This window comes from Hemiscyllium ocellatum, chromosome 36 (assembly GCF_020745735.1).
Source record: "Hemiscyllium ocellatum isolate sHemOce1 chromosome 36, sHemOce1.pat.X.cur, whole genome shotgun sequence".
Taxonomy (NCBI): domain Eukaryota; kingdom Metazoa; phylum Chordata; class Chondrichthyes; order Orectolobiformes; family Hemiscylliidae; genus Hemiscyllium; species Hemiscyllium ocellatum.
The window spans coordinates 17,721,957-17,749,386 of record NC_083436.1 but is presented as its reverse complement, the minus strand read 5'-3'; the positions used below and the strand labels follow the sequence as shown (position 1 = coordinate 17,749,386).

Below are 27,430 nucleotides of genomic sequence, written 5' to 3'. Positions count from 1 at the left end.
AACTTAGTTCACAATGGGGTGCTGCAGACAAGGGCAATGGGTTATCAAGGTGGAAAAGCATTCATGATGAGGAGCCTGGATGTACGTTGGCTAGCTGAGCAGGAAGGCTCATTACCAGACATGATGGTGGTGGTGATGATGATGATGATGATGATGATGATGATGATGATGATGGAGGAGGAGGAGGAGGAGGAGGAGATGATGGAGGAGGAGGAGGAGGAGATGATGGAGGAGGAGGAGGAGGAGATGATGGAGGAGGAGATGGAGATGGAGGAGATGGAGGAGGAGGAGATGGAGGAGGAGGAGATGGAGGAGGAGGAGATGGAGGAGGAGGAGAAGATGGAGGAGGAGAAGATGGAGGAGGAGAAGATGGAGGAGGAGAAGATGGAGGAGGAGAAGATGGAGGAGGAGGAGGAGATGGAGGAGGAGGAGGAGATGGAGGAGGAGGAGGAGATGGAGGAGGAGGAGGAGATGGAGGAGGAGGAGGAGATGGAGGAGGAGGAGGAGATGGAGGAGGAGGAGAAGATGGAGGAGGAGGAGGAGATGGAGGAGGAGGAGGAGATGGAGGAGGAGGAGGAGATGGAGGAGGAGATGGAGGAGGAGATGGAGGAGGAGATGGAGGAGGAGATGGAGGAGGAGGAGGAGGAGGAGATGGAGGAGGAGGAGGAGATGGAGGAGGAGGAGGAGATGGAGGAGGAGATGGAGGAGGAGATGGAGGAGGAGGAGGAGATGGAGGAGGAGGAGGAGATGGAGGAGGAGGAGGAGATGGAGGAGGAGGAGATGGAGGAGGAGGAGATGGAGGAGGAGGAGATGGAGGAGGAGGAGATGGAGGAGGAGGAGATGGAGGAGGAGGAGATGGAGGAGGAGGAGATGGAGGAGGAGGAGATGGAGGAGGAGGAGATGGAGGAGGAGGAGATGGAGGAGGAGGAGATGGAGGAGGAGGAGATGGAGGAGGAGGAGATGGAGGAGGAGGAGATGATGGAGGAGATGATGGAGGAGATGATGGAGGAGATGATGGAGGAGATGATGGAGGAGATGATGGAGGAGGAGGAGGAGGAGATGATGGAGGAGGAGGAGGAGGAGATGATGGAGGAGGAGATGGAGGAGGAGGAGATGGAGGAGGAGGAGGAGGAGGAGGAGATGATGGAGGAGGAGGAGGAGGAGATGATGGAGGAGGAGGAGGAGGAGATGATGGAGGAGGAGATGGAGGAGATGGAGGAGGAGGAGATGGAGGAGATGGAGGAGGAGGAGATGGAGGAGGAGGAGATGGAGGAGGAGGAGATGGAGGAGGAGGAGATGGAGGAGGAGGAGATGGAGGAGGAGGAGATGGAGGAGGAGGAGATGGAGGAGGAGGAGATGGAGGAGGAGGAGATGGAGGAGGAGGAGATGGAGGAGGAGGAGATGGAGGAGGAGATGGAGATGGAGGAGGAGATGGAGGAGGAGGAGGAGATGGAGGAGGAGGAGGAGGAGGAGATGGAGGAGGAGGAGATGGAGGAGGAGGAGATGGAGGAGGAGGAGATGGAGGAGGAGGAGATGGAGGAGGAGGAGATGGAGGAGGAGGAGATGGAGGAGGAGGAGATGGAGGAGGAGGAGATGGAGGAGGAGGAGATGGAGGAGGAGATGGAGGAGGAGGAGGAGGAGGAGATGGAGGAGGAGGAGATGGAGGAGATGGAGGAGGAGGAGATGGAGGAGGAGGAGATGGAGGAGGAGGAGGAGATGGAGGAGGAGGAGGAGATGGAGGAGGAGGAGGAGGAGGAGAAGATGGAGGAGGAGATGGAGGAGGAGGAGGAGATGGAGGAGGAGATGGAGGAGGAGGAGGAGATGGAGGAGGAGGAGGAGATGGAGGAGGAGGAGGAGATGGAGGAGGAGGAGGAGATGGAGGAGGAGGAGGAGATGGAGGAGGAGGAGATGGAGGAGGAGGAGATGGAGGAGGAGGAGATGGAGGAGGAGGAGGAGATGGAGGAGGAGGAGGAGATGGAGGAGGAGGAGGAGGAGGAGAAGATGGAGGAGGAGATGGAGGAGGAGGAGGAGATGGAGGAGGAGATGGAGGAGGAGGAGGAGATGGAGGAGGAGGAGGAGATGGAGGAGGAGGAGGAGATGGAGGAGGAGGAGGAGATGGAGGAGGAGGAGATGGAGGAGGAGGAGATGGAGGAGGAGGAGATGGAGGAGATGGAGGAGGAGGAGATGGAGGAGGAGGAGGAGGAGGAGGAGATGATGGAGGAGGAGGAGGAGGAGATGATGGAGGAGGAGGAGGAGGAGATGATGGAGGAGGAGATGATGGAGGAGGAGATGGAGGAGATGGAGGAGGAGGAGATGGAGGAGATGGAGGAGGAGGAGATGGAGGAGGAGGAGATGGAGGAGGAGGAGATGGAGGAGGAGGAGATGGAGGAGGAGATGGAGGAGGAGGAGGAGATGGAGGAGGAGATGGAGGAGGAGATGGAGGTGGAGGAGGAGATGGAGGAGGAGGAGGAGGAGGAGATGGAGGAGGAGGAGATGGAGGAGGAGGAGATGGAGGAGGAGGAGATGGAGGAGGAGGAGATGGAGGAGGAGGAGATGGAGGAGGAGATGGAGGAGGAGGAGATGGAGGAGATGGAGGAGGAGGAGATGGAGGAGGAGGAGATGGAGGAGGAGGAGATGGAGGAGGAGGAGGAGATGGAGGAGGAGGAGGAGATGGAGGAGGAGGAGGAGGAGGAGAAGATGGAGGAGGAGATGGAGGAGGAGGAGGAGATGGAGGAGGAGATGGAGGAGGAGGAGGAGATGGAGGAGGAGATGGAGGAGGAGGAGGAGATGGAGGAGGAGATGGAGGAGGAGGAGGAGATGGAGGAGGAGGAGGAGATGGAGGAGGAGGAGGAGATGGAGGAGGAGGAGGAGATGGAGGAGGAGGAGATGGAGGAGGAGGAGATGGAGGAGGAGGAGATGGAGGAGATGGAGGAGGAGGAGATGGAGGAGGAGGAGATGGAGGAGGAGGAGAAGATGGAGGAGGAGATGGAGGAGGAGGAGGAGATGGAGGAGGAGGAGGAGATGGAGGAGGAGGAGATGGAGGAGGAGGAGATGGAGGAGGAGATGGAGGTGGAGGAGGAGATGGAGGAGGAGGAGGAGATGGAGGAGGAGATGGAGGAGGAGGAGGAGATGGAGGAGGAGGAGGAGATGGAGGAGGAGGAGATGGAGGAGGAGGAGATGGAGGAGGAGGAGATGGAGGAGGAGGAGATGGAGGAGGAGGAGATGGAGGAGGAGGAGATGGAGGAGGAGGAGGAGATGGAGGAGGAGGAGGAGATGGAGGAGGAGGAGATGGAGGAGGAGATGGAGGAGGAGGAGGAGATGGAGGAGGAGGAGGAGATGGAGGAGGAGATGGAGGAGGAGGAGGAGATGGAGGAGGAGGAGGAGATGGAGGAGGAGGAGATGGAGGAGGAGGAGATGGAGGAGGAGGAGATGGAGGAGGAGGAGGTGGAGGAGGAGGAGATGGAGGAGGAGGAGATGGAGGAGGAGGAGATGGAGGAGGAGGAGGTGGAGGAGGAGGAGATGGAGGAGGAGGAGATGGAGGAGGAGGAGGAGGAGGAGGAGGAGATGGAGGTGGAGGAGATGGAGGAGGAGGAGATGGAGGAGGAGGAGGAGATGGAGGAGGAGGAGGAGATGGAGGAGGAGGAGGAGATGGAGATGGAGGAGGAGATGGAGGAGGAGGAGGAGATGGAGGAGGAGGAGGAGATGGAGGAGGAGGAGATGGAGGAGATGGAGGAGATGGAGGAGATGGAGGAGATGGAGGAGGAGGAGATGGAGGAGATGGAGGAGGAGGAGATGGAGGAGATGGAGGAGATGGAGGAGATGGAGGAGATGGAGGAGATGGAGGAGATGGAGGAGATGGAGGAGGAGGAGGAGGAGGAGATGGAGGAGGAGGAGGAGATGGAGGAGATGGAGGAGATGGAGGAGATGGAGGAGGAGGAGGAGATGGAGGAGGAGGAGGAGATGGAGGAGGAGGAGGAGATGGAGGAGGAGGAGGAGGAGGAGGAGGAGATGGAGGAGGAGGAGGAGGAGGAGGAGGAGGAGGAGGAGGAGGAGGAGATGGAGGAGGAGGAGGAGATGGAGGAGGAGGAGGAGATGGAGGAGGAGGAGGAGATGGAGGAGGAGGAGGAGATGGAGGAGGAGGAGATGGAGGAGGAGGAGATGGAGGAGGAGATGGAGGAGGAGGAGATGGAGGAGGAGGAGATGGAGGAGGAGGAGATGGAGGAGGAGGAGATGGAGGAGGAGGAGATGGAGGAGGAGGAGATGGAGGAGGAGGAGATGGAGGAGGAGGAGATGGAGGAGGAGGAGATGGAGGAGGAGGAGATGTTACCTAGTAGGGTGATGAAACATCTGGAAATGAACCTTTCAGCTCAGTGAGCAAACCTACATCCAGAACTCAACCTGAGCTACAAACCTTCTCAAAACCCGCTATTATGTTGAGCCATTTAACAAGATGAGGTAGCATTCTGAACGTGCGGTCAGTTTAACAAGGTGAAAAGTATTCATTAAGTGAAGCCAGTTATTCATTGTGTAACACCAGATGGCTTAATCTTTACTATTGACACTCGCTGATTGTAACGGTCACCTAATCAATACATATGTTGCCTTATCTGGATGCTCCTCCCTATAAAATGACTATATGGTTCATTAAGAAACTGCTGTTCCAAAGAAGACGGTGAAATCATGTCTCTGGGCACATGGGTGGTTGTTCTCTCTCCCTCCAGGGCCCAGAATAAAGATGAAGGAGTTAAAACTATACTGTGTCGCTGATCGTTTTGCTTCGGCTGAGGGGGGAGAAACAGGACGACACAGTGCTGAGAATCGATAAAATGTAATCGTTGGCTTGAGGTTGTGTTTTGATGTTAAAGCAACCGGCTTTGAATTTAGCCAATTAATTTAAATTATGCCCAGGATGCCAAAAATCAATTGAATTGGATTGTACTGATAATATCAGACTAATGAGAGTATGAATCTTGTGGATTTAAAAAGAAAAGGTACTTTGAAAATTAGTCAGAGCTAACCTCCCATTCAACATGAGAGCACAGGTCATCTGAACGGGCTCTCAAACAAAATCTCTTAGCACCATCTATTAAAAAGTATCGAGGAATTTTATACAAAGGCATTCGCAGAGAAAACAAAAATCACAGCAGATGGCCCAGGAAGACGACAACAGAATCTGAAGGAAACCAGCAGCAGTTTTGGAAAGATGGAAGGGAGACTGCATAACAGATTGCGTGGACTTTGAGAGATTAAGTTAATTTAATGTCTGATAATTATGTTATTGGAGTAGCATTTTAATAGAGTTGGTGTCAGACAGTGATTAGTTAAGAAAAAGGGGGCTCGGGTTTGTTAATAGTTTTTGTTTAGTGTTCACTGTTAGAGTTAGGAAAATAATTTATTTTTTCTTTCAAGTGGAAATTGGGGTTTTCTTTTACTCACTCACAGTTTTAACAGATTATGAGGGGAGGGGAGCTTTTCTGGGTATTTTAGTTTTAGTTAGCAGAGGGGTTCGACCTCTGCATCGGAACACAAATATTATTTTCACCACTTTCTTGTTTGATGTATTCAATTAATTTAAAAAGGTTAAAATTAACTTATTGTTTTATTGATGAATGAGTTTACATAAACGAATGGCTACTAATGTGGTGGTTGGTTGGTTACAGACTTGCATTGTTCCGATGGCATTTAGGACGGGGAGCTGGAGAGAGGTGTTGACTATTAAATGTGCTTTTGCCATGAGTAAATAGTGTAATCTGCATTAATAACAGTATTACCAACATTCCAAGCAGCAGTGTAAAAAGCAGGCTTTCTTCAATTTCCTTATCTTTCTCCACTTCACAATCATTTATAGTGTGCATTCTCTCTGTTTTCGTCACCTGCAGTTACAATATTGTTACTGCACAAAATTAAGTACCACACACACACACACCATACCCATTCTAGCCACCCTGCATTTTAATGGGCACCTCCAAGTTGTGTCTCAAAACCTATGATTTGTTCTATCAGCCAATTAGTGATGACATAATATGAAATGTAGAGCTGTTTGACTTCTTTGGTCCCACTTCTCACTTGTGTCAGCAACCAAATTTGAAGTGGATATCTTGGTGACCTTGCTGTCACTTGTAAAATCTGGTTTAAACTTTAAAGACGCTTTCAAAGTCTAAAAGAGCTTAAAATGTCACAGGACAAGACCACCTTTGGAATTCCCATTAATCATCTGTACATCTGCAAAAATATCATTCTTGCTCACCAGTAGCTTTTGAGGCTCCAAAAATTTCTAGTTCACCTGGGAATGAACAGATTGCCAAAACAGGTGGTGACACCTTGCAACTATGGGAAGCCAGCCAGTGACATAAACTAGAGTCTCTAAAGGTGATGGCATTAGTTAAGCTATGCTCACTTAACCGCCGACCCTCAAACAATCCAGCCACTTGTATATATATTAGTGGGGTTTTTTCAGAAGTCTGGAAAACCCTAATTTTTTTCCAAGTGATTTGGACGTATCCAGAAGCAAAAAAGTCTGAAGGTAGATATCATTTTGACAACTGCTGTTAAAACACAATCACCAGCGCATCCAGTCTCCTCCAAAATTACAGGTGCCTGCCACCACCTGATATCAACTACCTTAGCTTCCAGAAGTCCTACTGCACTTACATACCAAAAGAACAGGCCATGTTTACTGACTGATCATTTGCCACAAGCTGAAACCCTGTACTGCTTCCCTTCACTGTTGCTTGATTTTCTGATGATCAGTTACAGGTCACTAAACAACAGGCAGTTACTGTTACTAATCATTTTGCTCTTACCAGCGATCCTATCTAAGACAACAATGCTCCACCCATCCACAAAGTTAAGAAAATCTCTAAAATTTAAGGTTGGATGTTGATGACAGGATTCAGAAATCTCAGGACAAAAAAGAAAATCGAAGAATGTCCAGTCGTGGTAAATTGGAGGGGAAAGCTGGCTAAGGTCAAGTCTGGTTCCTTTTGAGCCAGCCTTTGGTTCCCGTTGGGCTACATACACTGTCTGCTGCACAAGAGGTATTACACTAAGCTGGTCAGGGCTGGGGGCACACCCATTTACTTGGCTGCTGTCTCGAGTACCTGACCACTAATGCAGTCCGGGAAAATAAGAGCCACATCATTTCTAATCTTCTGCAGATATCGCCATCCACAATGACGAGGAGCTCAGCAAGCTACTGGGAAGGCGCACCATCGCCCATGCAGCAGCTCACCAAACTGTCCACCCCAGCAAGGTTTACAACTGGAGCAGGGCGAGATCTGAGAAATGAAAATTACTTATTATGTTGAATTGAACTCCCAATGAAATAGTACTGTGAATAAACCCTTTTACACCACCAAATGAGAAATGAATTATGTGATTAGTAAGCATTTATAATAGCATTTCAATTGACTTTACTCAGCTTCCTCAATTTCTGTTGTATTTTTGTTTTGATAATCAGATACAAGACTAAATTTAAAGCTGCATTGAGCATTTTTATTGCTACACAGATGACAAAATCTAGTCTCACTTAGACCTATACTCAACTCAGATTGGTAGAGTTTCATCCAACACACTGCTTAGAATGATTCATTTGAATCAGCGAAATAAAGCCTGTCTGCAGAAAGGCAATTATGTATCAAAGATTTTTACATTTTTGAGTCCAGACAACTCAAGGCCCTGACCCTCCCAGTTCAGCAGATGGCAAATTAACAATCAAGTGAAATGCCAAACTTAAGATGTCCTCCACTCAAAATCTCAGTAATATATTATCGGAACTCATGCTGCTTACCATTAAAAAAAAAGTCATACGCCTTAATAACTGAATAATTACCTTTCAGCAAATATCTTTCCCATATTGCTTTTATATGGAAGTATCAGAAAAGTAAATGTTTGGAAATCTGTTTGAAGTACAGTATTTATGGAAAACATTAAAATGAATTGTTATCTTTCCCTAAGTTATATATTTAGACCAAACTTAATTTCTTCTCAGTCACACTAATATTATTTTAAAAATAGTTATTCAACCTGTACTTAGATTTCTTATTTAACTCTTAACTGGGAACACTATGACTGTAATAGAAAAGAGAACATGCTCATAGTTTGACAATAAAACTAAATTTTTAAACTATTTGGAAATATAGAACCAAAAGTAGACTCAACAGCAGCAGTTAGGTTAGCAGCAGAGTGGGCAGGGGTGTCGAGTCAGAGCTGTATGAGGCCAGCATAGGTCTGTTAAATAGTCTAATGTTCCCTGAATAAGCATTTTACAATTTCATCACTACCCATTGAAGGTCTGCTTTTAAATGGAGACTTTTGAAGGGGTCCAAGCATAGAAGAATTTCCACACAGAATTTTCACCACCCCAGGCAATTCCTTTGAAGTATACCCTGATTGGGACTTTGCAGGGTGCTAAGTCATGTGCAACTCCCATCGACACTGCAACTACGTTCCAGTCATTGGAAAACACAGGCCAACAAATTTTTCCTCAGTTTCATTCTAGATTGAAGCTAACCAGACTCTGAAAACCATAAACATAGCTTCCACATCTCTGCATTCCAGTCCTGAGAGAGATTTCTGTATCTGAACCCCTAAAAGTCTTTACTCTATCCATAATTTCCTCATTATTTACAAAACTTGATAACTGGTTATCTGGAATATCTCAAGTATTAGCAGGCACATTAGTTATGTAAGTGTGATTGTACATAAATCAGTAAAAATTTCATGTATACAGCTAGTTGCAGGTAGGTCAAATGGCTTTTATTAAAGAAAAGTCTTAATTACAAAAAGTAAGAACTGTTTGCATCAGTACTTCTGAATTTCCATGCAATTTAACCAATTTAGTCTGGCATCCTACTTACCTACAGGAAGCTCAGAACTAGGAACCTCAAATTCTTTGAATATGCTCTATAAAAGGATTTTTTTTGTCAATTAATAAATTTCAGGTGCTGCTGACCAGAAATATCTTGTCTAGGAATAGTTTCCAATAATGAGAACAAGGCGAGAACAATTAGAACAATCTTCTCACAAGGCGAACCAAAAGAACTGCAGATGATCTAAATTGGAAACCAAAACTGAAATTGTTGGAAAAGCTCAACAGGTCTGGCAGCATATGTGGGGAGAAATCAGTTAGTGTTCTGGGTCAAGTGACCCTTTACTTCCATTCATAAATCTATCCCTTGATCCTGGGCTACTGAAATCTGCATGTATACAGATTCCATTTTGGCTAATTCTACAAATTGTAGAAGTTGGAAATGTACAACTGTCAACGGAAACCCAGCCAAAATTCATGCTTTGAGAGGTACTTAAGAAAAAGGTATTAAAGCCTGAAGAAAATTAAATATGTAAACTTAATAATGTTACTATATTATTTTACTGTCTCAGCTTTGTTTTGGACATCAGATGTTCCAGTTACTCAAACTAAAAAAGCAGCATTATACTTCAAAAGCATTTTGAGTAATTGGATTTATTCGTTGAAAGTGTTTCCTTAAATTGGTAGGTTCACCTGACAAGTCATTTAGGTTGGTTGCTCTCTCAAGCCCTTAGCACCCTCATTGACAAGAAATATCTGAGAGAAGGGTAACGAAGAAGGAACTAGTTGCCTCTGTTTGAAATTTACCTCGCAGAGAAAACAGAACAGCCATACAGGCCAGGTTTATTGGCTATGATAAACTAATTAACATAAAATAGTGATTGTATGGCAAGAAACTGCCAATGAAAGCAAGGATTACAATGACATAAATTACAGAGGACCCAGCAGAACTGTGGTACTAGCAGTATGGAATTCTGTACACTACAATTTGTCGAAACAGAAGTGCTCATTCTGCAGGTGTCATAAGTTGTGTTCCACTTTGAATGCAACACACTTAAAAACAAACCAAAAATCATTTGATTCTTTGGTTTTTTACATGGCGCCTACATTATTCATTTGCTTTGGAGCACGAGAACTGTCACCCGTAGGCAACATACATATAATATTGATCTTGGCACGTGACAGTATCAAGTCAGAGCACTAGGCACTATATAGGAAATAATAAAATCCGAGATGTGGATCAAGTTACAGGCAATTGTAAGATGACAAACACAGCAATCCTGTACAACAATATAAATTAGTGTCTAGCCTAGCTTTTTTTTTTACTTGACCTTATTGTTTGAAATGATGCTAAAAGGCGTGCATTCATTATATGAATTCAGAACATAATTGAGAAAACACAGTATGATAGCATGAATGCACTAGAAAGGCAATGCTAATTATTCATAAGGCCACGTGGCTATATTCCAGCTAAGCAACTGAGCTATGTTCATGCTTGCAAATGCACAAAGCTTCAATATTGGCATCAGTTTCCAAATTTTAATTAAGGGTTATTTGAACCATGCGTTCTTTGCTAATACCAAGAAATTTAAAAATGGTGTTTAAAAGATTGCAGGATTGTCCATAGAACCAAGACTGTGCACTGGTTGCAATTACATGCCACTCACTTTAAAAATGAAATGATAAAGTTAAAAGAAACTTGTGTCAATCTGGCATCATTTCAGAATTAAATGCATCTTCAATTCAGTGACTTTACTGGCTGACTACTGTTTTGTTCAAAAATAAAGTACCAAACTATACTCATGAAAATGATGCAGGAGATCAAGGCCACCAATCCAGTTTAATCGTAAATATCTTAAATTAATTTGAATTAGGACTGATCAGAAACTACTGCAATAACTACTAAGCATATAAAAATGAAATGGATAATTAAAAATCAGGTTGTGCATTAAATTGCAAGTTTTAATCCAAACAAGATCAATGAAAATTCACCTTCGATTGAAATTAGAGAGGTAGGTAAACTGTACTAGAGTATCTCAAATAATTACAATCTGAGCAAACAGGAGCAAGTTGAAACAAATGGTTGCTTAAAACAAAAAAGGAAGTGAAATGTTGAAAGGCATTGCCATTTGGAGATTATAGTCAGCAAAAATAGACAGGATCTTGACTTCCCAAGTAAAAAATATTTAGAGCTGTAAAAGGCATTTGAAAAGGAAAGGAGCTCTCAGAAGTCATGGTTTAAAGAGAGAAATGTAATTGAGACCTTGCAAAAATATTTCAACAAGTATAAAGAACAGATACTTAATTATCTCAAGGGTTATTTCTAGTGCCATACTCCCTCCTGTATAAAAATGGTAACACAGGCAAGTTAAGTGCATGGCTGGGATAATAGCTTTTATAGAAGTAGTTCATATTTCTGTGTTAAAGTAGCCAGCTTTGGTTTCAGAGTAGCTTCACCTAAATCAAAATAGATGGATTTTCTTACTGCAAACAAAAAAGCTGGTGACGTGATTCAAAGTAACACAGAAGCAGGAAAAGAAAACAATTAGAAAGTAAAACAAACAGGTACAGGTTGTTCTGCAATAGCGTGCATTTTGTTAACATGAATTCGCTATGACCCAACTGATGAACTGGGGACACTGTTTCTAAAGCATGAACTTTAAATGTGTTGGCTGTAAAGCGATCACATTGCCAACACTTTAGAAATAGCGCTTGTGTGATTTTTCTATAATGTGAGGTTGCACAAGAATGCAACCATTGCTTTATAGAAGAACTGCTTCTACAAGCCATCTGAGAAAGAAGAGAGAATTAAAAATAATAAAATTAGGTGTAACATGTTTAGATTGGAAATAAAATACATAAAGCAATGTGCACAAAATGAGAACGACAGCTAAAACTTTCCAGGGAATAGTGGCAGCATCATGTAATCACCGAATTGAGAGAGATCAGAGATTCTTATAGTCTAGCCTTTGAACTGTCACAAAACCTGGGCTTAATTACACCCTCAGCTCAATTTATGATGCCCCTGATCATAGCAAATTCCTCGATTTTCCCACTCTAGTTGTTTCGCTTGGCAAAAAGGAACTCTGCACACAGAGGCTGAATAAATGAGAGTGATACTAAATGACTACATTGCCTTTGTTTTCTTTTAAGAACATGGTATTGGGAATAAAAAGGTGCAGTGGAAGTAGAAAAGACTAAAGACTTAATGGCACTTTCCATGACCACCACTGTCTCAAAGTGATTTACAACCGTAGAAGCACTTTTGAAGTGTGTCACTGCTATAGACTAGGAAATCTGGCAGTGAACATGCTTTCAAAACAAAATCTTCCACAACAACAACATGATAATGACCAGAATCTGTTATGATATTGAGCAATAAATTTCAGCCGGAACACTGAAGCACAGCAAAGGAGGCATGCCCAAAGTAATGCCATAGGATCTTGCCCAATGTGGCAAATGGACCCTTAGTTTACTGTGTCATCTGAAAGAAAACATCAACAGCAGTTCAGCGCTCCTTCAGTACTACACCAGGGTGTCAGCCTTGATTTGTGTTCAAGCCTCTGAGCGGGACTTGAACCTGGAACATTGGGAGCAACAGACAAGACTGAAGGTGCAAAATTATATAAAAGTAAACATACAACAGTAGTATCGTGAAGAAAAATGGCTAAACTGACAGTGGGAACAGCAAGAGCTCCATGAACGGAGGTCAAAGAGATACTCTAACCAAGTCTTTGAAACATGCTTAAAATGAGGTTGTCACACCAATGAGAAAGGTACTGCAGATCTCTCAGTATAACATCAGGAGCAGCCTTTCAAACATTTTAGATGTAACAAAATCAATACTTCCCAGTACAGCTCACATCTCATGCCATGTTGTCAAAATTCCTAAAGTTACATAGCTTTTGCGTGCCTTTTCCCAGCCTGGTTGAAGCTCTGCACCCAAGTGAGAGAATAAGTTATTTAGTATAAGCTTCCGTATCTTACTAAGGTGACTTCAGGCTGATCCCAAGCTAACAACTTGCTCCAAAAACTCTGTGCCTGGTTTGTCAACTGTGATACATTACACAGTATGAAGCCAACTAGAACATTCTGAATAAAACCTAAAATTATTGAAAAAAAAAGGTCAATTCACCCCAGATCCCAATGCAAATGGATCCTTTTCAAATGAAAAAGTCCAGGATCCAGATCCATATTTAGTTTTTGTTTAAACTGAATTAGTTCTTCCTTGGGTACCTGCACACCAACTCATCAAAATCTCAGTTTTGAGTAATGTTTACACATGTACAGACTAATAGAAGCAAAAACATTACCAGCTCCCATTTTTAGTGGCAGAGATAAAAGGAGGTCAGAAAGCATCATGCATTTTAAATAATTTACAAACTTCGGTTTCTTAATCCAGGCACGGTTATAAGCTCTTATCTAACAATAGAGAGTTTGTGAAGGACATTTTACAATTGAAAATTATAATACTTTACAACTGAATGAACCACATTCCAGAATTCACAGCATAGTAAAGGTTAAGTTATCACAGCGTTGCTCTCTCATTAGAGGCAGACGACTGGTGGCGGTTTAACCTTAGGAGCACCATGTCTCAGGTGACGGGAGAGGTTGAGAAAGAGAGAATCCTTCATGATAACTTCAGCCAGCATGGTAATTGAACCTATGCTGTTCGAGGCTTATTTGCAGTGCAGATTGACAACTAAGTAACTCCTTACAATACAGTAATAATTCATTCAATCAACTGATCCATACCTTCCTTTGTGCCATCCTATGCTAATATATTAATATTCCCCTAATGCATCAGTTCTAATTTTGTATTATCATCACCTTGTGTGATACTTTATCGAATGCTCTTTGAATTTCAAAATACACTACAGAAAATAATTAAATCCACTCCAATATTTTGATTGAAATTTGGCTCCACCACAATCAGGAAGTGCATTCCAGATCCTCAATCCTCAACAGATCCACTGTTTAAAAAGCATTTTTCTCACTGAGTCGTTACTAACTTTGTTGATTAGATGACTAAAAGGCACCGACCTAAGGTAACATTCTGCTAATTGGATAAGTCCAAATCCCTGATTTTGAACAGTGCCTCTGTCACATCTTTTCTCAACCTTTCCTTTTCCAAAACAAAAGGATAGCACCAGCTTCTCAAGAATTTATACAACATTGAAGTTCTTCATCCCTGGAACTATTCTTGAGAATCATTTCTTCACTGTCTCCAATTCTGACTCCAATTGCTGTTTTATCATGACCCCAATAAACAACTCCAACATTTTCCCTATTATTGATGCCAGGATAACTGTCCTACAGTTATACTCACCTTCTCTAACTCCTTAGTGGGGTTACATTTGCTATTTTACAGCAGTGGGGACTGTTGTAAAAAAAACATTAAGTATTGCCTGGTAAACTTATAGTAATATGCATCAAGGAACACAGGGAATGTGCATATTAATCATAAAGAATTGAAATCCTCAAGGAAAGGATAAGAAGCTTAAAATATCTTCCTTGCTGATTTTTTTGAGGGGAGTAAAAGGAAATGTGATTGATGCAATTAGAATGATATCAAAGTTCTTCAGCAGAGTAGAAGGGAAGTGGTCAAGTGGATTCCAAGATGAAAAACACATGATAGGAAATTGAACATGTTCGTACTGTGACAGAACTGGAAATTTCTTATTTCTACAGTACATTTTTTAAAAAATCATTCATGGGAAGAAGGCATTACAGGCTTGGTCAATATTTGTTGGGAATTGCATTCTTCCAGGTAGATGTAGAGTATTTCATTACTTCTCATTCTGGAATTTATGCATGGAGTCAGAGGAAATGGGTGAAATCTGTGAGTACTGCGCGTCAGTAGTCACTAAGGACAAGGACGTGGAATAATAAGATTTGGAGGTGGAGGGCGGGGGTATGTTGATATTCTAGGGTATTTCAATATGAAGGTGGTAGTGATGGTTACAACTCCATAAATTTCAAGATAGTTATGGATAAGGATAAGACTGGTCGTCGGGTGAAAGTGCTAAATTGGAAGGCGGCTAACTATAACAGTATTAGGCAGGGACTGGAAAAATTAGATTGGGAGTGACTAAGGATAAATCCCATTTGATATGATGGGACTTTAAAGACCAGAGCTCAGGATCAGCATGTTCCTGGAGGATAAAAGATAAAGATGGCAAGATTCAGGAATCCCGGATGATAAGAGATATTGAAAATTTAGTCAAAAAAGAAAATAAAACCAGGCATATCTAAGGCTTATGAAACAAATCAGACAAGGCTCAAGGAACATAAAAGAATCAGAAATAATTTAAACAAGGAATTAGGAGGGCTAAAAAGGGGCGATGAAAAGTCCTTGGAAAGTAGGAAATTAAGAACAATCCCAAGGTATTTTATACATTAACAGCAAGAGAGTACTTGGGAAAGGGTAGGTCCACTCAAGGACAAAAGAAGGGAATTCATGCATGGAGCCAGAGGGAATGGGTGAGGTCCTTAATAAGTTTTTTTAAAATCAGTATTCACTAAGAAGGACATAGATGATGGTAAGATTTAAGAGGGGTATGCTGATGTCCTACAGCATGCCAGCATTAAGGAGATGATGTTTGGTGCTTGAAAAACATTAAGGTACACAGCTTCCCAGGGCCTGATCGGATGAATCCCAGGATATGGAGAGAAGAAAGGGAGAGGATTGCAGGATCTTTGGATTGTTAATAGATCTAGTGGGATTTAAGTCAGCCATTTTAAATCTTAAGATCTTAAATCTTAAACATCCTTAATTAATGGATATTTGACCAATTAAAAGTGTCATTCACAATTCAATCATATTTTCCCTAGTTGATCAAGCAAACCTTTAGCAAATCAACAGTCCAATGGTTTGACTGCACTGTGAGACAGACAGTTCACTGTATTTGATGATGGGATATTGAAGAGCAAGACTTGTTAAAGATAGTGAGAGATAGTGTTATTAGCCAAACAGGGGAAAAATCCTTCGACACCTCAAATGACACATCAACCTTGCAAGAAAATGTATAAATTTAGCCAATTTATAAATTCTTTGTTCCTACTATTGGCTTCAAAGTTAACTATTTGGAGCTGAGAAACCATTACAATTCTGCTTGATCAATAAATTGCATACTGAAATACAAATGTATTTCTTTGCAATGATTGTACAGTAAGTGTCATAAAGAGTCAGTAATCTAAAAACTCTTACCTACAACAAAAATGCTCATTCTTGTCAATGTAGATATGTAGCTCCAAAAACTGACCTGTGAATGCACCAATTGTCCTCGGAATAAAACTTTACCTGTGACATCTAAGATTCTAAATCATTTATGGAAGAGAATTCTGAAAGGACTTGACAGGATAGATATGCAGAGGTGATAGTCCCCAGCTAGTGAAATACAAAAAATGGTTTCAGAATAAGGACTTTTGGGCTAAGATGAGAGATTTCTTCACTCCCTGGTTGCAAATATTTACCCTAGAAGGTTTGGGATGCTTTAATGTCGAATACGTTCAGAGATGAGGGAGACAGATTTTTGTATCTCACAGAAATAAGGGATAAATAGAAAGAAGGGGAGTGAGTGGAATTGAGGGAGAAAAATTGAATAGGGCAGCAGATTGAAGGGGCAACATTGTTTACTTCTGCTGTTTCTATACATTAAACTCCTCTTTCATGTTTAAACCAGAAAATCCTTGCAGTGGAAAAAGAGGCCATTCCGCCATCCAGTACATACCAACACACTTGAGAGTGTAATGCGAGAAAAGCACAGCAGGCCAGGCAGCATCAGAGGAGCAGGAGAAGACATGAGCTCTTCATCAGAAACACACTGAAGAGCATCACTCAGACTCCAACACCACCACTACTTATAGACCACCCTGTGTAGATTTTTTTTTAAATCCATGGCTAACCCACTCAACATGCACATTCCCAGACACTAGAACTCAGTGATCAGCACTGCTGCTTCACAGTACCAGGAACCCAGGGTTCAATTCTAGCCCTGAGTGACTGCATGGAGTTTGCACATTTTCGTCCTGTCAATATAGGCTTCTGCCAGATGCTCCACTTTCCTCAAGCAGTCCAAAGACATGCAAGTTAGGTGGATTGGTCATGCTAAATTGTCCGTAGTGTCCAGGTATATGCAGGGTTAAGGGGATAGGGTAGCAATCTGGGTAGGATTTTCTTCAAAAGGTTGGTGCAGACTGAACAGGCTGAATGGCCTCTTTCTGCACTGCAGGGATATTATGATCCAGCTGCCATACAAAATTTTACTCCTTCATCTCATTTCACAATTAGTTTCAATTATATATTTGTGGGCGGCACGGTGGCACAGTGGTTAGCACTGCTGCCTCACAGCGCCTGAAGACCCGGGTTCAATTCCCGACTCAGGCGACTGACTGTGTGGAGTTTGCACGTTCTCCCCGTGTCTGCGTGGGTTTCCTCCGGGTGCTCCGGTTTCCTCCCACAGTCCAAAGATGTGCGGGTCAGGTGAATTGGCCATGCTAAATTGCCCATAGTGTTAGGTAAGGGGTAATGTAGGGGTATGGGTGGGTTTCGCTTCGGCGGGTCGGTGTGGACTTGTTGGGCCAAAGGGCCTGTTTCCACACTGTAAGTCTAATCTAAGTCTAATCTAATCTCTACAAAAGGAAAATTCTGATTTCTTCAAGCACTCAATTCACCTTTGAATCAAATGTTTATAATTTAATTATTGTTGGACACCTTCCTAAAATGTCTAGTCTTTTCTCCTTAAGTAAATATTTAAACCCCAGCTTTCTAAATCATGATAAACCTTTGGCAATAGTTTGATTTGAAATGGATTTGTTGCTGTGCTTAGAGCAAAGAAATTCTTTTTTCAAAACATACACTGATTGTCTCAAAAATGCTTCCTTATTTCATGATTCCAAGTGCGAAGTGACAACTAAAATGATGCAAACAATTATTACGTTCACAAAACTATACAAAATTCCCTAGCCAGATAAAACAGAAACAATGATAAAAATGCAAATACTACCCTATCAGGAAGGACACAGATCAGAAACTCTATCAACCACATTACACTGATCAGTCATATAGCACAGAAACAGAACCTTCAGTCCAACTCATCCATGCTGAACAGATATCCTAAATTAATCTAGTCCCATTTGCCATAATTTGGTCCATATCCCTCTAAACCTTCCTATTCGTGTATTAACTGTACCAGTCTCCACCACTTCCTCTGGCAGCTCATTCCATACATGCGCCATCCTCTGCATGAGAAGTTGCCCCTCAGGTTCCTTTTAAATCTTTCCCCTCTCACCTTAAACTTAAGCACTCTGGTTTTGGATTCCCTTATACTGGAAAAAGACCTTGGCTATTCACCCTATCCACGCACCTCATGATTTTATTAAGTTCTACAAGATCATCCTCAGCTTCCGATGCTATAGGTAAAATAGGCCTAACCTGTTCAGCCTTATCCTATAGCTCAAACCCTCCAATCCTGGTAACATCCTCATAATTCTTTTCTGAACACTTTCAATTTTTACACCATCCTTCATATAGCAGGAAAACCAGAACTGGACACTATTTCAAAAAGAGCCTATGTCTGGTACAGCCGCGACATGACATCCCAATTCATTTACTCAATGTAGTGTATCCTCTACCTAATTCCTGGCTGAGATTAACCAGCTCAGTGTCTCATGCATGAGAATCCCTAGAAGCACAGCATTCCAACCGGAACTCTATCAACAAACACGTTGACTTGAACCCAATTTACCAACCCAGAGAAAAAGAACAGGAAATGACATCACCAACTCAAAGAAACCCAAACATATAAATAGAAAGCAGGAATCATCAGCAATGCTTTATCCAAAGGCTCACTGAAGATGTTCCATAGTATGGTGGTGAAACATCTGAAAATGAATCATCCAGCTCTGCAAGCAAACGTACATCCAGAACCCCAACTGAGCTACAAATCTTCTCAAAACTCATTAGCCAGCTCAGCTTCAGACCTGAACCTACCTCAGAAATCCTTCTCCTTATATCAACTGATGGCAATTAGACTGAAATCTGTCTTCCCTTGCTCTCAGAATACACTATGTACCTGCTCCATATTTTGAGCCACTAGAGGTAGATTGCCATCTCATGGATCATTGAGAATGTGTTTCCAATTAATTAGCAATGCCAGTTTTACACACGGCAGCCAGCTAAAACAAAACAGCGATGTACACAGTACATATTTCAATGTAAAGCACGTCATACATCCAGCATGTCCACAGTAACTTGGGCAGAAGCTCCATCCACATTGTGTAACAGCAAATATTTGAAGCAGTGAGAAGAGCCAAGGACCCTCACCCTTAGACATCCTTTCTGAATGTGGTGCAGCCTCAGGGACTAAATTTACAACATTCAAACTCATGAGGGGTCTGGACAGAGTAAACAGGGTAAAAATGTTTCCACTCATGAAAGGATCACAAATGAAAAACACAAATTTAAGGTAATTAGTGAAAGAAGCAAAAATGACATCAGAAATAAGGCTTTTTAAACCCATGAGTAGTTACAGTCTGCAATGAACTGCCTTGCTGTTAGAGAGATGGATTCAAAAAGGAACTGAATGATTATTTGAAAAGGTAGAACGTGCACAGTTACAGAAAGATTCGAAAACAGCACAAGGTCAATTATTCATTGAAAACACTGGTGTGGACCATGATGGGCTGAAAGGTCTCCTTTTGGACTGTAAAGGTTCTGTGATTCTGCACACGGTCAAAATCAAAGAATGACTATGTCTACAGCTCAGGGAGTAACTGAGGAATGCATGACCCAGCTGCGCCAATCAATAGGTTTAGAGAGACTACAAAGTCGGTATAGAGGATGATTAATAAGAGTCAGCATGCTAATTTTCCCCTTTGATATACTTATGACAGGGCCGGCAAATCTGTCCAACTCCCCTAAACATTTATATTGTGTGGCTAATAAAAATTAGACAAATTTGCCCTAGCTGCAATTTTATACAAAACAAAAGTATATTATTAGCCACAAAGGAACAAAAGAGGAATAAAGGAAAAATTCTGCATATTTATCCATCAAAAAAAAAGATGAAATGAAGGAGGGCTATGAGATGAGAAAATCTCATGCAAGCAAAGCTGTCTCGCAAACTTCAGATAAGAGTGGCATGATCAACTGCACACATTTAATTTTCCTTACTTATCACTACACTTCCAAGCTTTGCTACTGAGATTTATTTGAACCAATTTTGGTTTGTCTATTAAATGAACTGCACACCAGCATTATAAACAATTTTAATTACCTAATTTACTTAGGTCTTAATAAAAATGACTACACAATCCAATTTAATGCTAAACCTATCAGATAATAAACGATAATATCCTCCAGTATATTTAAAGTTAACTGAACTTTGTTTCAAAATTAAAATATGTTGTATTTACATTTTTGTGGCAGCAAGTTGCTTTAAGTCTACAAAATTTGGCAACTACAGTCAAGCAAACAGCAATCCTAATACTCCACTGGTATTATAACAAAGTCAAATGAATTTAATGATTTAAGCTGGCATTTGATTTTGGATTAGCATCAGCGCAGAATTGTGCAAAACGATGTTATAATTAGAGGGGTATCACAATGGTTTGCGACTGTTGAGTCAGACAAGAAAATATCTGGAGGGAGTCAGTTGTAGCTCCTTCTTCTGCGGATGAAATGCAAAAGATATCTCCTGTAATACTGTATGAAAATGTTCCAGATTAACACACATATTTTAACATCAACCTTAACTTATTGCCGGTGAAAGATACATAGGGGTTACAGTTTACTTAACTGTATTGTACCCAATATGTCAACCCCTCATTGCTCTCCCGTCCTCTCAAACCAGCTCACCTGAATGTGGCATGGTAATGGTCTCATTGACATTGGCCCCCATGTTGTAAATGACAACAGCGGATGCATTCTGCCTGGCGGCATGCAGGATCTTGTCCTTGAAAGTGCAGTTCCCCTTGGGTATGAGTGCGATCCAGCCCTTGGTGCTCGAGTCGGGGGGCAGCTGAAACCTGGCCTGGGGGTCACAGGCTAGTTTGTCGTGCTGAGCGGGCAGGGCGAGCAAGCCCCGAGCGTCCTGCTTGAGCGAGTGCTGCCCGTAACGGCCACACTCGCTCTTCTCCGACCTCCTCTCGGAGGTGGCCGGTTCCACGTAGGTGAGGTTGACGAAGGCCGTGTACCATTCTTCCTTCTCCGCCACCGTGAAGTCCAAACACAGCAAATGCACGAAGCAGAAAGACAGCAGCCATGTTGAGAGAGCCAGACTGCGGCAGGTCTGCACCAGAGACACCGGCATCACTGAAAACAAGCCAACCAGAACCGACTTTTACATTTAACAGTCGGCAATTTACTGTCCGTTACTCACTTTCCGTCGTCCACCGGGAGCTTTTTTTTTGGTTGGGAGGGCTGGAAGACTAAAAAAAATGTATTTTCCCCCCGTCTTCCTGCGCAAGATGCTCTTCATGTGAGATGTATCGATCTATTTTTAATAGATTTTTAAAAAACTTTTTGTCGTTGTTCCAAATAGATGGTTAATATTTATAGTCGTCGAGGCCCATCCATCCGGCGGTTGCTGCAGGAAGGCGGCTCATGGTGTCGAGGTGACCGCCGCTCGCTCCATGAGGAAGGAGTTCCTTTTTCGGGGGCGAGGGGGAGGAAATAATTACGGAACCATTAATCCATGCCTCACACTGACGAGGAGAAAGGCAGGGCCGCTCCGCCTGCGGACAGCCTGAGATTTCTCCAGGCCCCGGCCTCCCTCCCCCCGCCACCGCGCGCGAGCGGATCTCCCCGGAGACCGGCAGCAACCGCCGGACAAGTCACGCGCACGACGCCGAGCTTCAGCAGCGCCTCTTGACGTACTCGCGCACCCGGGAAAGGTGCGAGACTGAAACAACAACAACAACAACAAAATGCATCTGCATGTCCTCCTCCCACCGCGGGCGGGCGGGGGGAGGGCTCTGCAACCTGCTGCTCCGATTCCGAAGGCCCACCCGCCCTCTCGGGTTTCTCTCGGTTCCCGAACACTTGACGATCACTTCACAAACGGAAAATACTGCCCATGCCGAAAATCCGAAATAATAAATCACACTGAACTCGAAAGATTAACTCCGCACAAATACACCGAATCTCCCCGCCTTTCATGTTTTTAATTCAATTAACTTATTTTTTCTTTTGTTTTAAAACAATTATTTACATGCGTTTCCGTTCTGTCTTTCATCATGATTGGCTTTTCAGCATGACGTTTTTTGAGTTTATTTTAAAAATGGGAAACATGAGTAGCCGAATTGACCCCTAGAGCCTGCCCTGCTCTTCGGTAATACCATAATTTATCCAACTAACTTCACTTTCCTTCTTACGTTTCCCCCCAACCAATTCCCCACTACCCGCTTCCCCCCGCCAAAAATCCACACTCCTGTAGTTGAAAATTCTGCCCAATTTATTATTAAGTTTGCTGATCCCTTTCTGAGGATATCACAAAAAAAAGTTATTACTCCCATTCCTGGGTTATACTCTTTTCAACCATTATCTTGAAATGACAGCCACTATTTATAAAGTGCAGACTTTCCTCCACTGTACTTGTTATTGACGTTTTAGTCTCGCACATTCGATGTGATTGAAAAGGTAGTCCATCCTATGTTCCTCATTTGGGTGACGACCATTTGTTTACATTCTTAAATGATGTCTATTTTAGATTATTTTTCTCAACCCATTCAGTGGTGTTATGACACACCTCCAGAGCAAGTGAGAGTTGAGCCCCAGCCACCCGACTCAGAGATAGAGACACTACCAGTCTGCCACAAGAGCTCTCACTGTTGTCTATTTTGATCACTTGAAAGAAATGCACTCGGCTGCATTTTTTTTATGTGTAAGTATTTCATTGATTTGTTTTTAATCATGTATTTTTTTTTCAACTTAAACAAGTCAGTAGTAATAAACATGTGAATCTGCAAGATCATGAATGATTGAATATCTCAATGGTTACTACAGGAACTTGAACAGATGACACATAAGTACATTGCAAATTTGTCAGAAACTTGTCCAGTTTCAGTATTGCTTCTAATTATCTCTTGGCTTTCCGTCATCCATTTTCAACTCTTCCCTTCACGTCTGACTCATTGGAAACTCAAAAACCAGCAACTCATCTTTCAGTTAGGCACTTTGAAGCCTTCTGGATCCAACAGTTCAACAAACTTGGATCATAATCACTAGCATCATTTTTTTTGAAACTGAGAGTTGCTTTTAATTATTGAGCTTTTTTGACTCTAATGACTGATTTACTGAGTGTTTTCAGTTTGCATTCCATAATATTTACTACTTTTTGTATGGAGAAAGTGCTTGTGATTACACTTTTAACTGGCCTATCTCATATAATTTTGCAAAATGTTTACAATTATAATTTCTTGTGGATTCTAACACATGAAATTACTTCTGTTTTATTTATCAAACTGAATCCATACATCACTTCAAACAGCTTAAGTAATTCAAATGGTAATATATCTTTACTAAGATCCATTATCCAAAACTTCAAATGGGGACTGGCCAAGGCTCCATACAATTAAAGCATCTTTTGCCAGCTACCTTGATTTTAAACAAATATCTAATTCTCCTTTCTGATTAATCAAATTCAAAGATAGAACTACATCCACCACACTTAATAATGTTATCTTCCAGAGTCAGTGATTTCAATAATTTTCCTTTGTAAAGGTGCCTATGACAGTTAAGAGCTGTAATTTTTAGTATATGGCAGGCTGTCCAGTGATTGTACATGGTCCTATTCCTGTTGCTAATATAGTTGTAATGGAAAAGGTTGATCTTTTCTGGATGTGAGTGACCCATTGATATGGCAACAGAATTATGTAGAGCATAGCCCATAATTATGGCAATTCTCAAGACTGGTCCATCCTAAGGTAGTTAACAGGCAAAGAATGGCTGTTGGGGATGAAAGGTATATACTGTAGCTACAGGTGATGTTGTCAATGCATGCCTGAAACACAAATCGTGAAGTGAGATTTAACACCACCCTGGTTGTGAGTGGAGCTGCCTGTGACAACTAATGAGAATTAAGTGGCATGATAAGAATCTTAATAATGTAGTGTTTAATAAACTTGACACCAAACATGGATGAAAACATAGCTTCTTGACATGCCATCTGAATACCTTTCAAGAATTAATCGTCTAAACTTTTAGATACAAGATTCTCACACAGGCATACACAATTCCTCAGGATAGTAGCTATTAGTTGGTTCTCAACCCTTCTGGTTACCAAGTTCTGAGTTTTCCTACTTTGTATGAGAAAGGTGCCATAATTTTAAGGAAAAATACTAACTGGAAAATTTTGGATGGCATCTTCAGGCATATCTGAAACTATGGAAAAGTCAGAGGTGAGATTTATTTGGACAGGAGGCCAAAATTCTGATTCCAGACATCAGGTTTAAACCTTAAGCTCTTAGAATACTTCAGATGGGTGAACCTTTTCGAATATAATGGTCAGGAAACTCTATTGCATTTATTAGCAGTAGCATCTTGGCCCACTGGAATTATGTGCATGGCACAATCTTATTAGTAGAATATGAGAAAAATGTGTTTGCAAACATGGCCATATGAAGTAAGCATCATGACTTCTTCGTCTAAGCTCTGTTGTTTGCACATTTCTTCAGTAACATTTGTTCTTCATAACTGAGGGATTTCTTTGTTCAAACTGTTACAGTGTAAGGCATGCAGACTTCCCAGTCAATCCAGTTCATGAAAAACCTCATTCATAACAGGTCTGACAAAGCTTTGTTGTTGTCTATGACTAACAGTGTAAGGGATGCAGACTGTGTGCATCCCACCCCCACCCGCCCCCACCCCACCTGAACAAACGGAGCAGTCACATTGGCTAATGTTAGCAAAACAGACTGGGATTCAAAACAAAAAGGCCATAATATACGAACAAGGAACAAGGGTAGGCCACTCAACCCTTTGAACTTGCTCTGTCATTCAATAAGATCATAGCTGATTTGATTCTAGCCTTAATTCTACATTCCTACATATCCCTGATAACCTTTCATCTCCTTAGACATCAAGAAGCTATCTATCACTAGCATAAAAGGGGCACAACCCCTTACAGATAAAGGTGCAAACATATAGCAGGGAATTAGATTTAAAGTCAGACTTATTCAGAACCCAAGAAGCATTCTTTGGAAATAGAGATAGGCAATTGGGAGGTCAAGAAAGAGACAAAGCAATAGGAACAAGTGTGATAAGGAAGGATAGGTGCTGCACAATAAGAATAGGCGACACAATGGAGTAAAGAGCTGTGCTGGTACAGGTAAAGGAGCAGAACAATTCCCTAAAGACTGATGCAAGGCTAAGGTTGGTCATTGGGTACTGGGTGGATGTGTCACAGAAGTAAAAGAAGACCAAGGGAAATTGTGAGTGGGACTTAGCTGCAGGGTGAAATTGAAGCAAGTCAGAAGGAAGGATAAGCATATCTTTAGAAATGGGGAAAGAAAGTAGATTAGAGAGGGAGAATTTAGGCTGAAGGAAACAGAAGAAAAATTTATGTGCAAGATTTGTCTTTTCAGCTGAGTCAATATATAGTCTTCACTGACAGTACAAAGTAGAAATGGGAGGGCCCTGAGGTTAGTTTACACGAGTTCCTTTTCAACACCAAATGTGTGTGAAGTGAAACAGAAATTTTAAAAATGCATAAAGTTGTTAAAGACTTTTTTCAGTTTTTTTTTCTAATTTGATCTGTTCCTATGGATACATTCATGTGATGTCAGTTGAGCTTGAGGAAACTGCTGACTGCTTTGCTTCAGGTGACTTTGGTAGATGGTATCTGGTGGTCTAGGGCCCAGAGAAGTTCAAGCAATTAGGAATGTCCTGCACAGGTGCAGATGTTACCTCCTCGGCCTGATCTGATGGAAGTACTTGGGTACCTGGCAGAAAGAAGGTGAAGAAGCAGGGTACCTCTGCAATGTCTTGAGATGACAATCCTGGGAAAGCTAGCTGTCACAACGGCATCATTCATGGAATGTGGCACTTGGAGAGAGCTCAAGGTGCCTGTGCTCCCTTTCACCTAATTAGTGAATAGATGTACTAGTGGCTTCAGTGATGGAGTGCAAGTCTCCATGCATAACCAGCAAATACTGAAGGTTCTGTGGGACCTGGCTCAGCAAAGCAGCTGCTCCACATTCCATGGAGTGTAATGAACTGTGAATTTGCTATGTTCCAGTTCCTGTCTCCAATGTAGAACAATAAATGTGTTCAAAGAAAATGAAACATGCAATACTGAAATGTCCACATGATTTTTCTCCTCGGCTGGTTGCCGCAGTGTATGGAAGTTTGATTTTTAATGTCTGTACACTCCAGGATGAACTGGAACATAGTGAAGTCACAAAACCTGGCTGGTTTCTGCTACCCTTCATTATATTCTATGCATTTTGCTTTTCTCTGCATGTCCGTCACCACCGTAGTGACTGAATCCAGAAGCACATCATCTGTAGTGGGCTGAACATGGGTCTGTTCTCCAGTCCTCTGAATGTCAGAAACCTTTCTTCTAACTTTCCTTGGTAGTTGTGAACCCAGGTTAGTAGTGTGCTCACCAGAAAGTGACCCAAAGCCCACTTTAAATAGATTATCCATTAAAGTACATGCCGGTGGAGGGTGGGGAAGAACATTCAAACAGTGCATTCTCTGAATGAGTTGACCCATTCACAGCACTCCAATCCCCAGTCACCAATCCTCGAATCTCTAACCACACCCAACTAGCAGTCCTCTGCCCCTTTCTCCACTGTTTGGGCATTGCCTAACCTGATTGGTTGTAGGTGGGAAATAGAAGAAAATAATCCTAATCACGCTGTACTATTAAAGTTGATAGCATCTAATGGAAACCTATCCTTTGGGATTACATTACCTCAATCCAATCCCCTCACTCTTTCTTGCACACTGTGGAAATTTAGTGAAATCCCTTCAAGTTCCAATTACTATTTTGGTGCCTGAACTGCTATAATTGCAGTGCTACACAGCCCCCTATTGAGGCTGTACAGTTACAACATGGTGTTTGTTTTTTTGCTACATCTCTCCTCGCAGGGTGTTATTTATCTTCTGTTTTCATCACTTCTTCTGTCCGACAGATGTTTCCACAGAAATGCACAGGAAATTGTAACTAAGGCAACCACTTGTACTGTTGAATGTTTATTGGATGGCTAACCCTCCAGAATTGTCCTGGAGTGTACAGACACTAAAAATCGAACTTCCATACACTGCTGCAAGCAGCCTGGCAAAAAAGAGATAATGTGGACATTTAAATATTGCATGTTTAATTTCCTTTGAATACATCTGTTGTTCTAAGTATATTGGAGACAGGAAAAAATACGGTTTGTTAATGAAGTGTCTCTTTGATTTTCAACTAAAATGGAAAGGGTGAGTACCGTAAGGGTAGACATGCCAATTATTCTATTGCAGGAGCATGGGTTGGAGCATTTGAAAGCAGAAGGGGAGGCAATGAAACCCTCCAGGTACACCCCCAGCCAGAGTTGGCAACCAAAATGTTTACTGCAGATATAGCTCTTAGAAAACTTAAAGGCCGAATTGTATATGGAAGAATTCCATTC

The 27,430-nt window shown here is 42.4% G+C and overlaps 1 protein-coding gene across 2 annotated transcripts in view; it reads right to left on the bottom strand.

Moving 5' to 3' along the window:
• rnf150a (ring finger protein 150a) overlaps nucleotides 1-21,781 on the bottom strand; it is a 137,916-nt gene extending 116,135 nt beyond the window's left edge. For both annotated transcript variants that reach the window (XM_060851350.1, XM_060851349.1), the window contains exon 1: nucleotides 20,670-21,781. In XM_060851350.1, coding sequence (XP_060707333.1) covers nucleotides 20,670-21,123 — 454 coding nt within the window. In that variant the 5' untranslated portion in view covers nucleotides 21,124-21,781. The remainder of the gene's footprint in view (nucleotides 1-20,669) is intronic.
• Nucleotides 21,782-27,430: the final 5,649 nt, after the last annotated feature.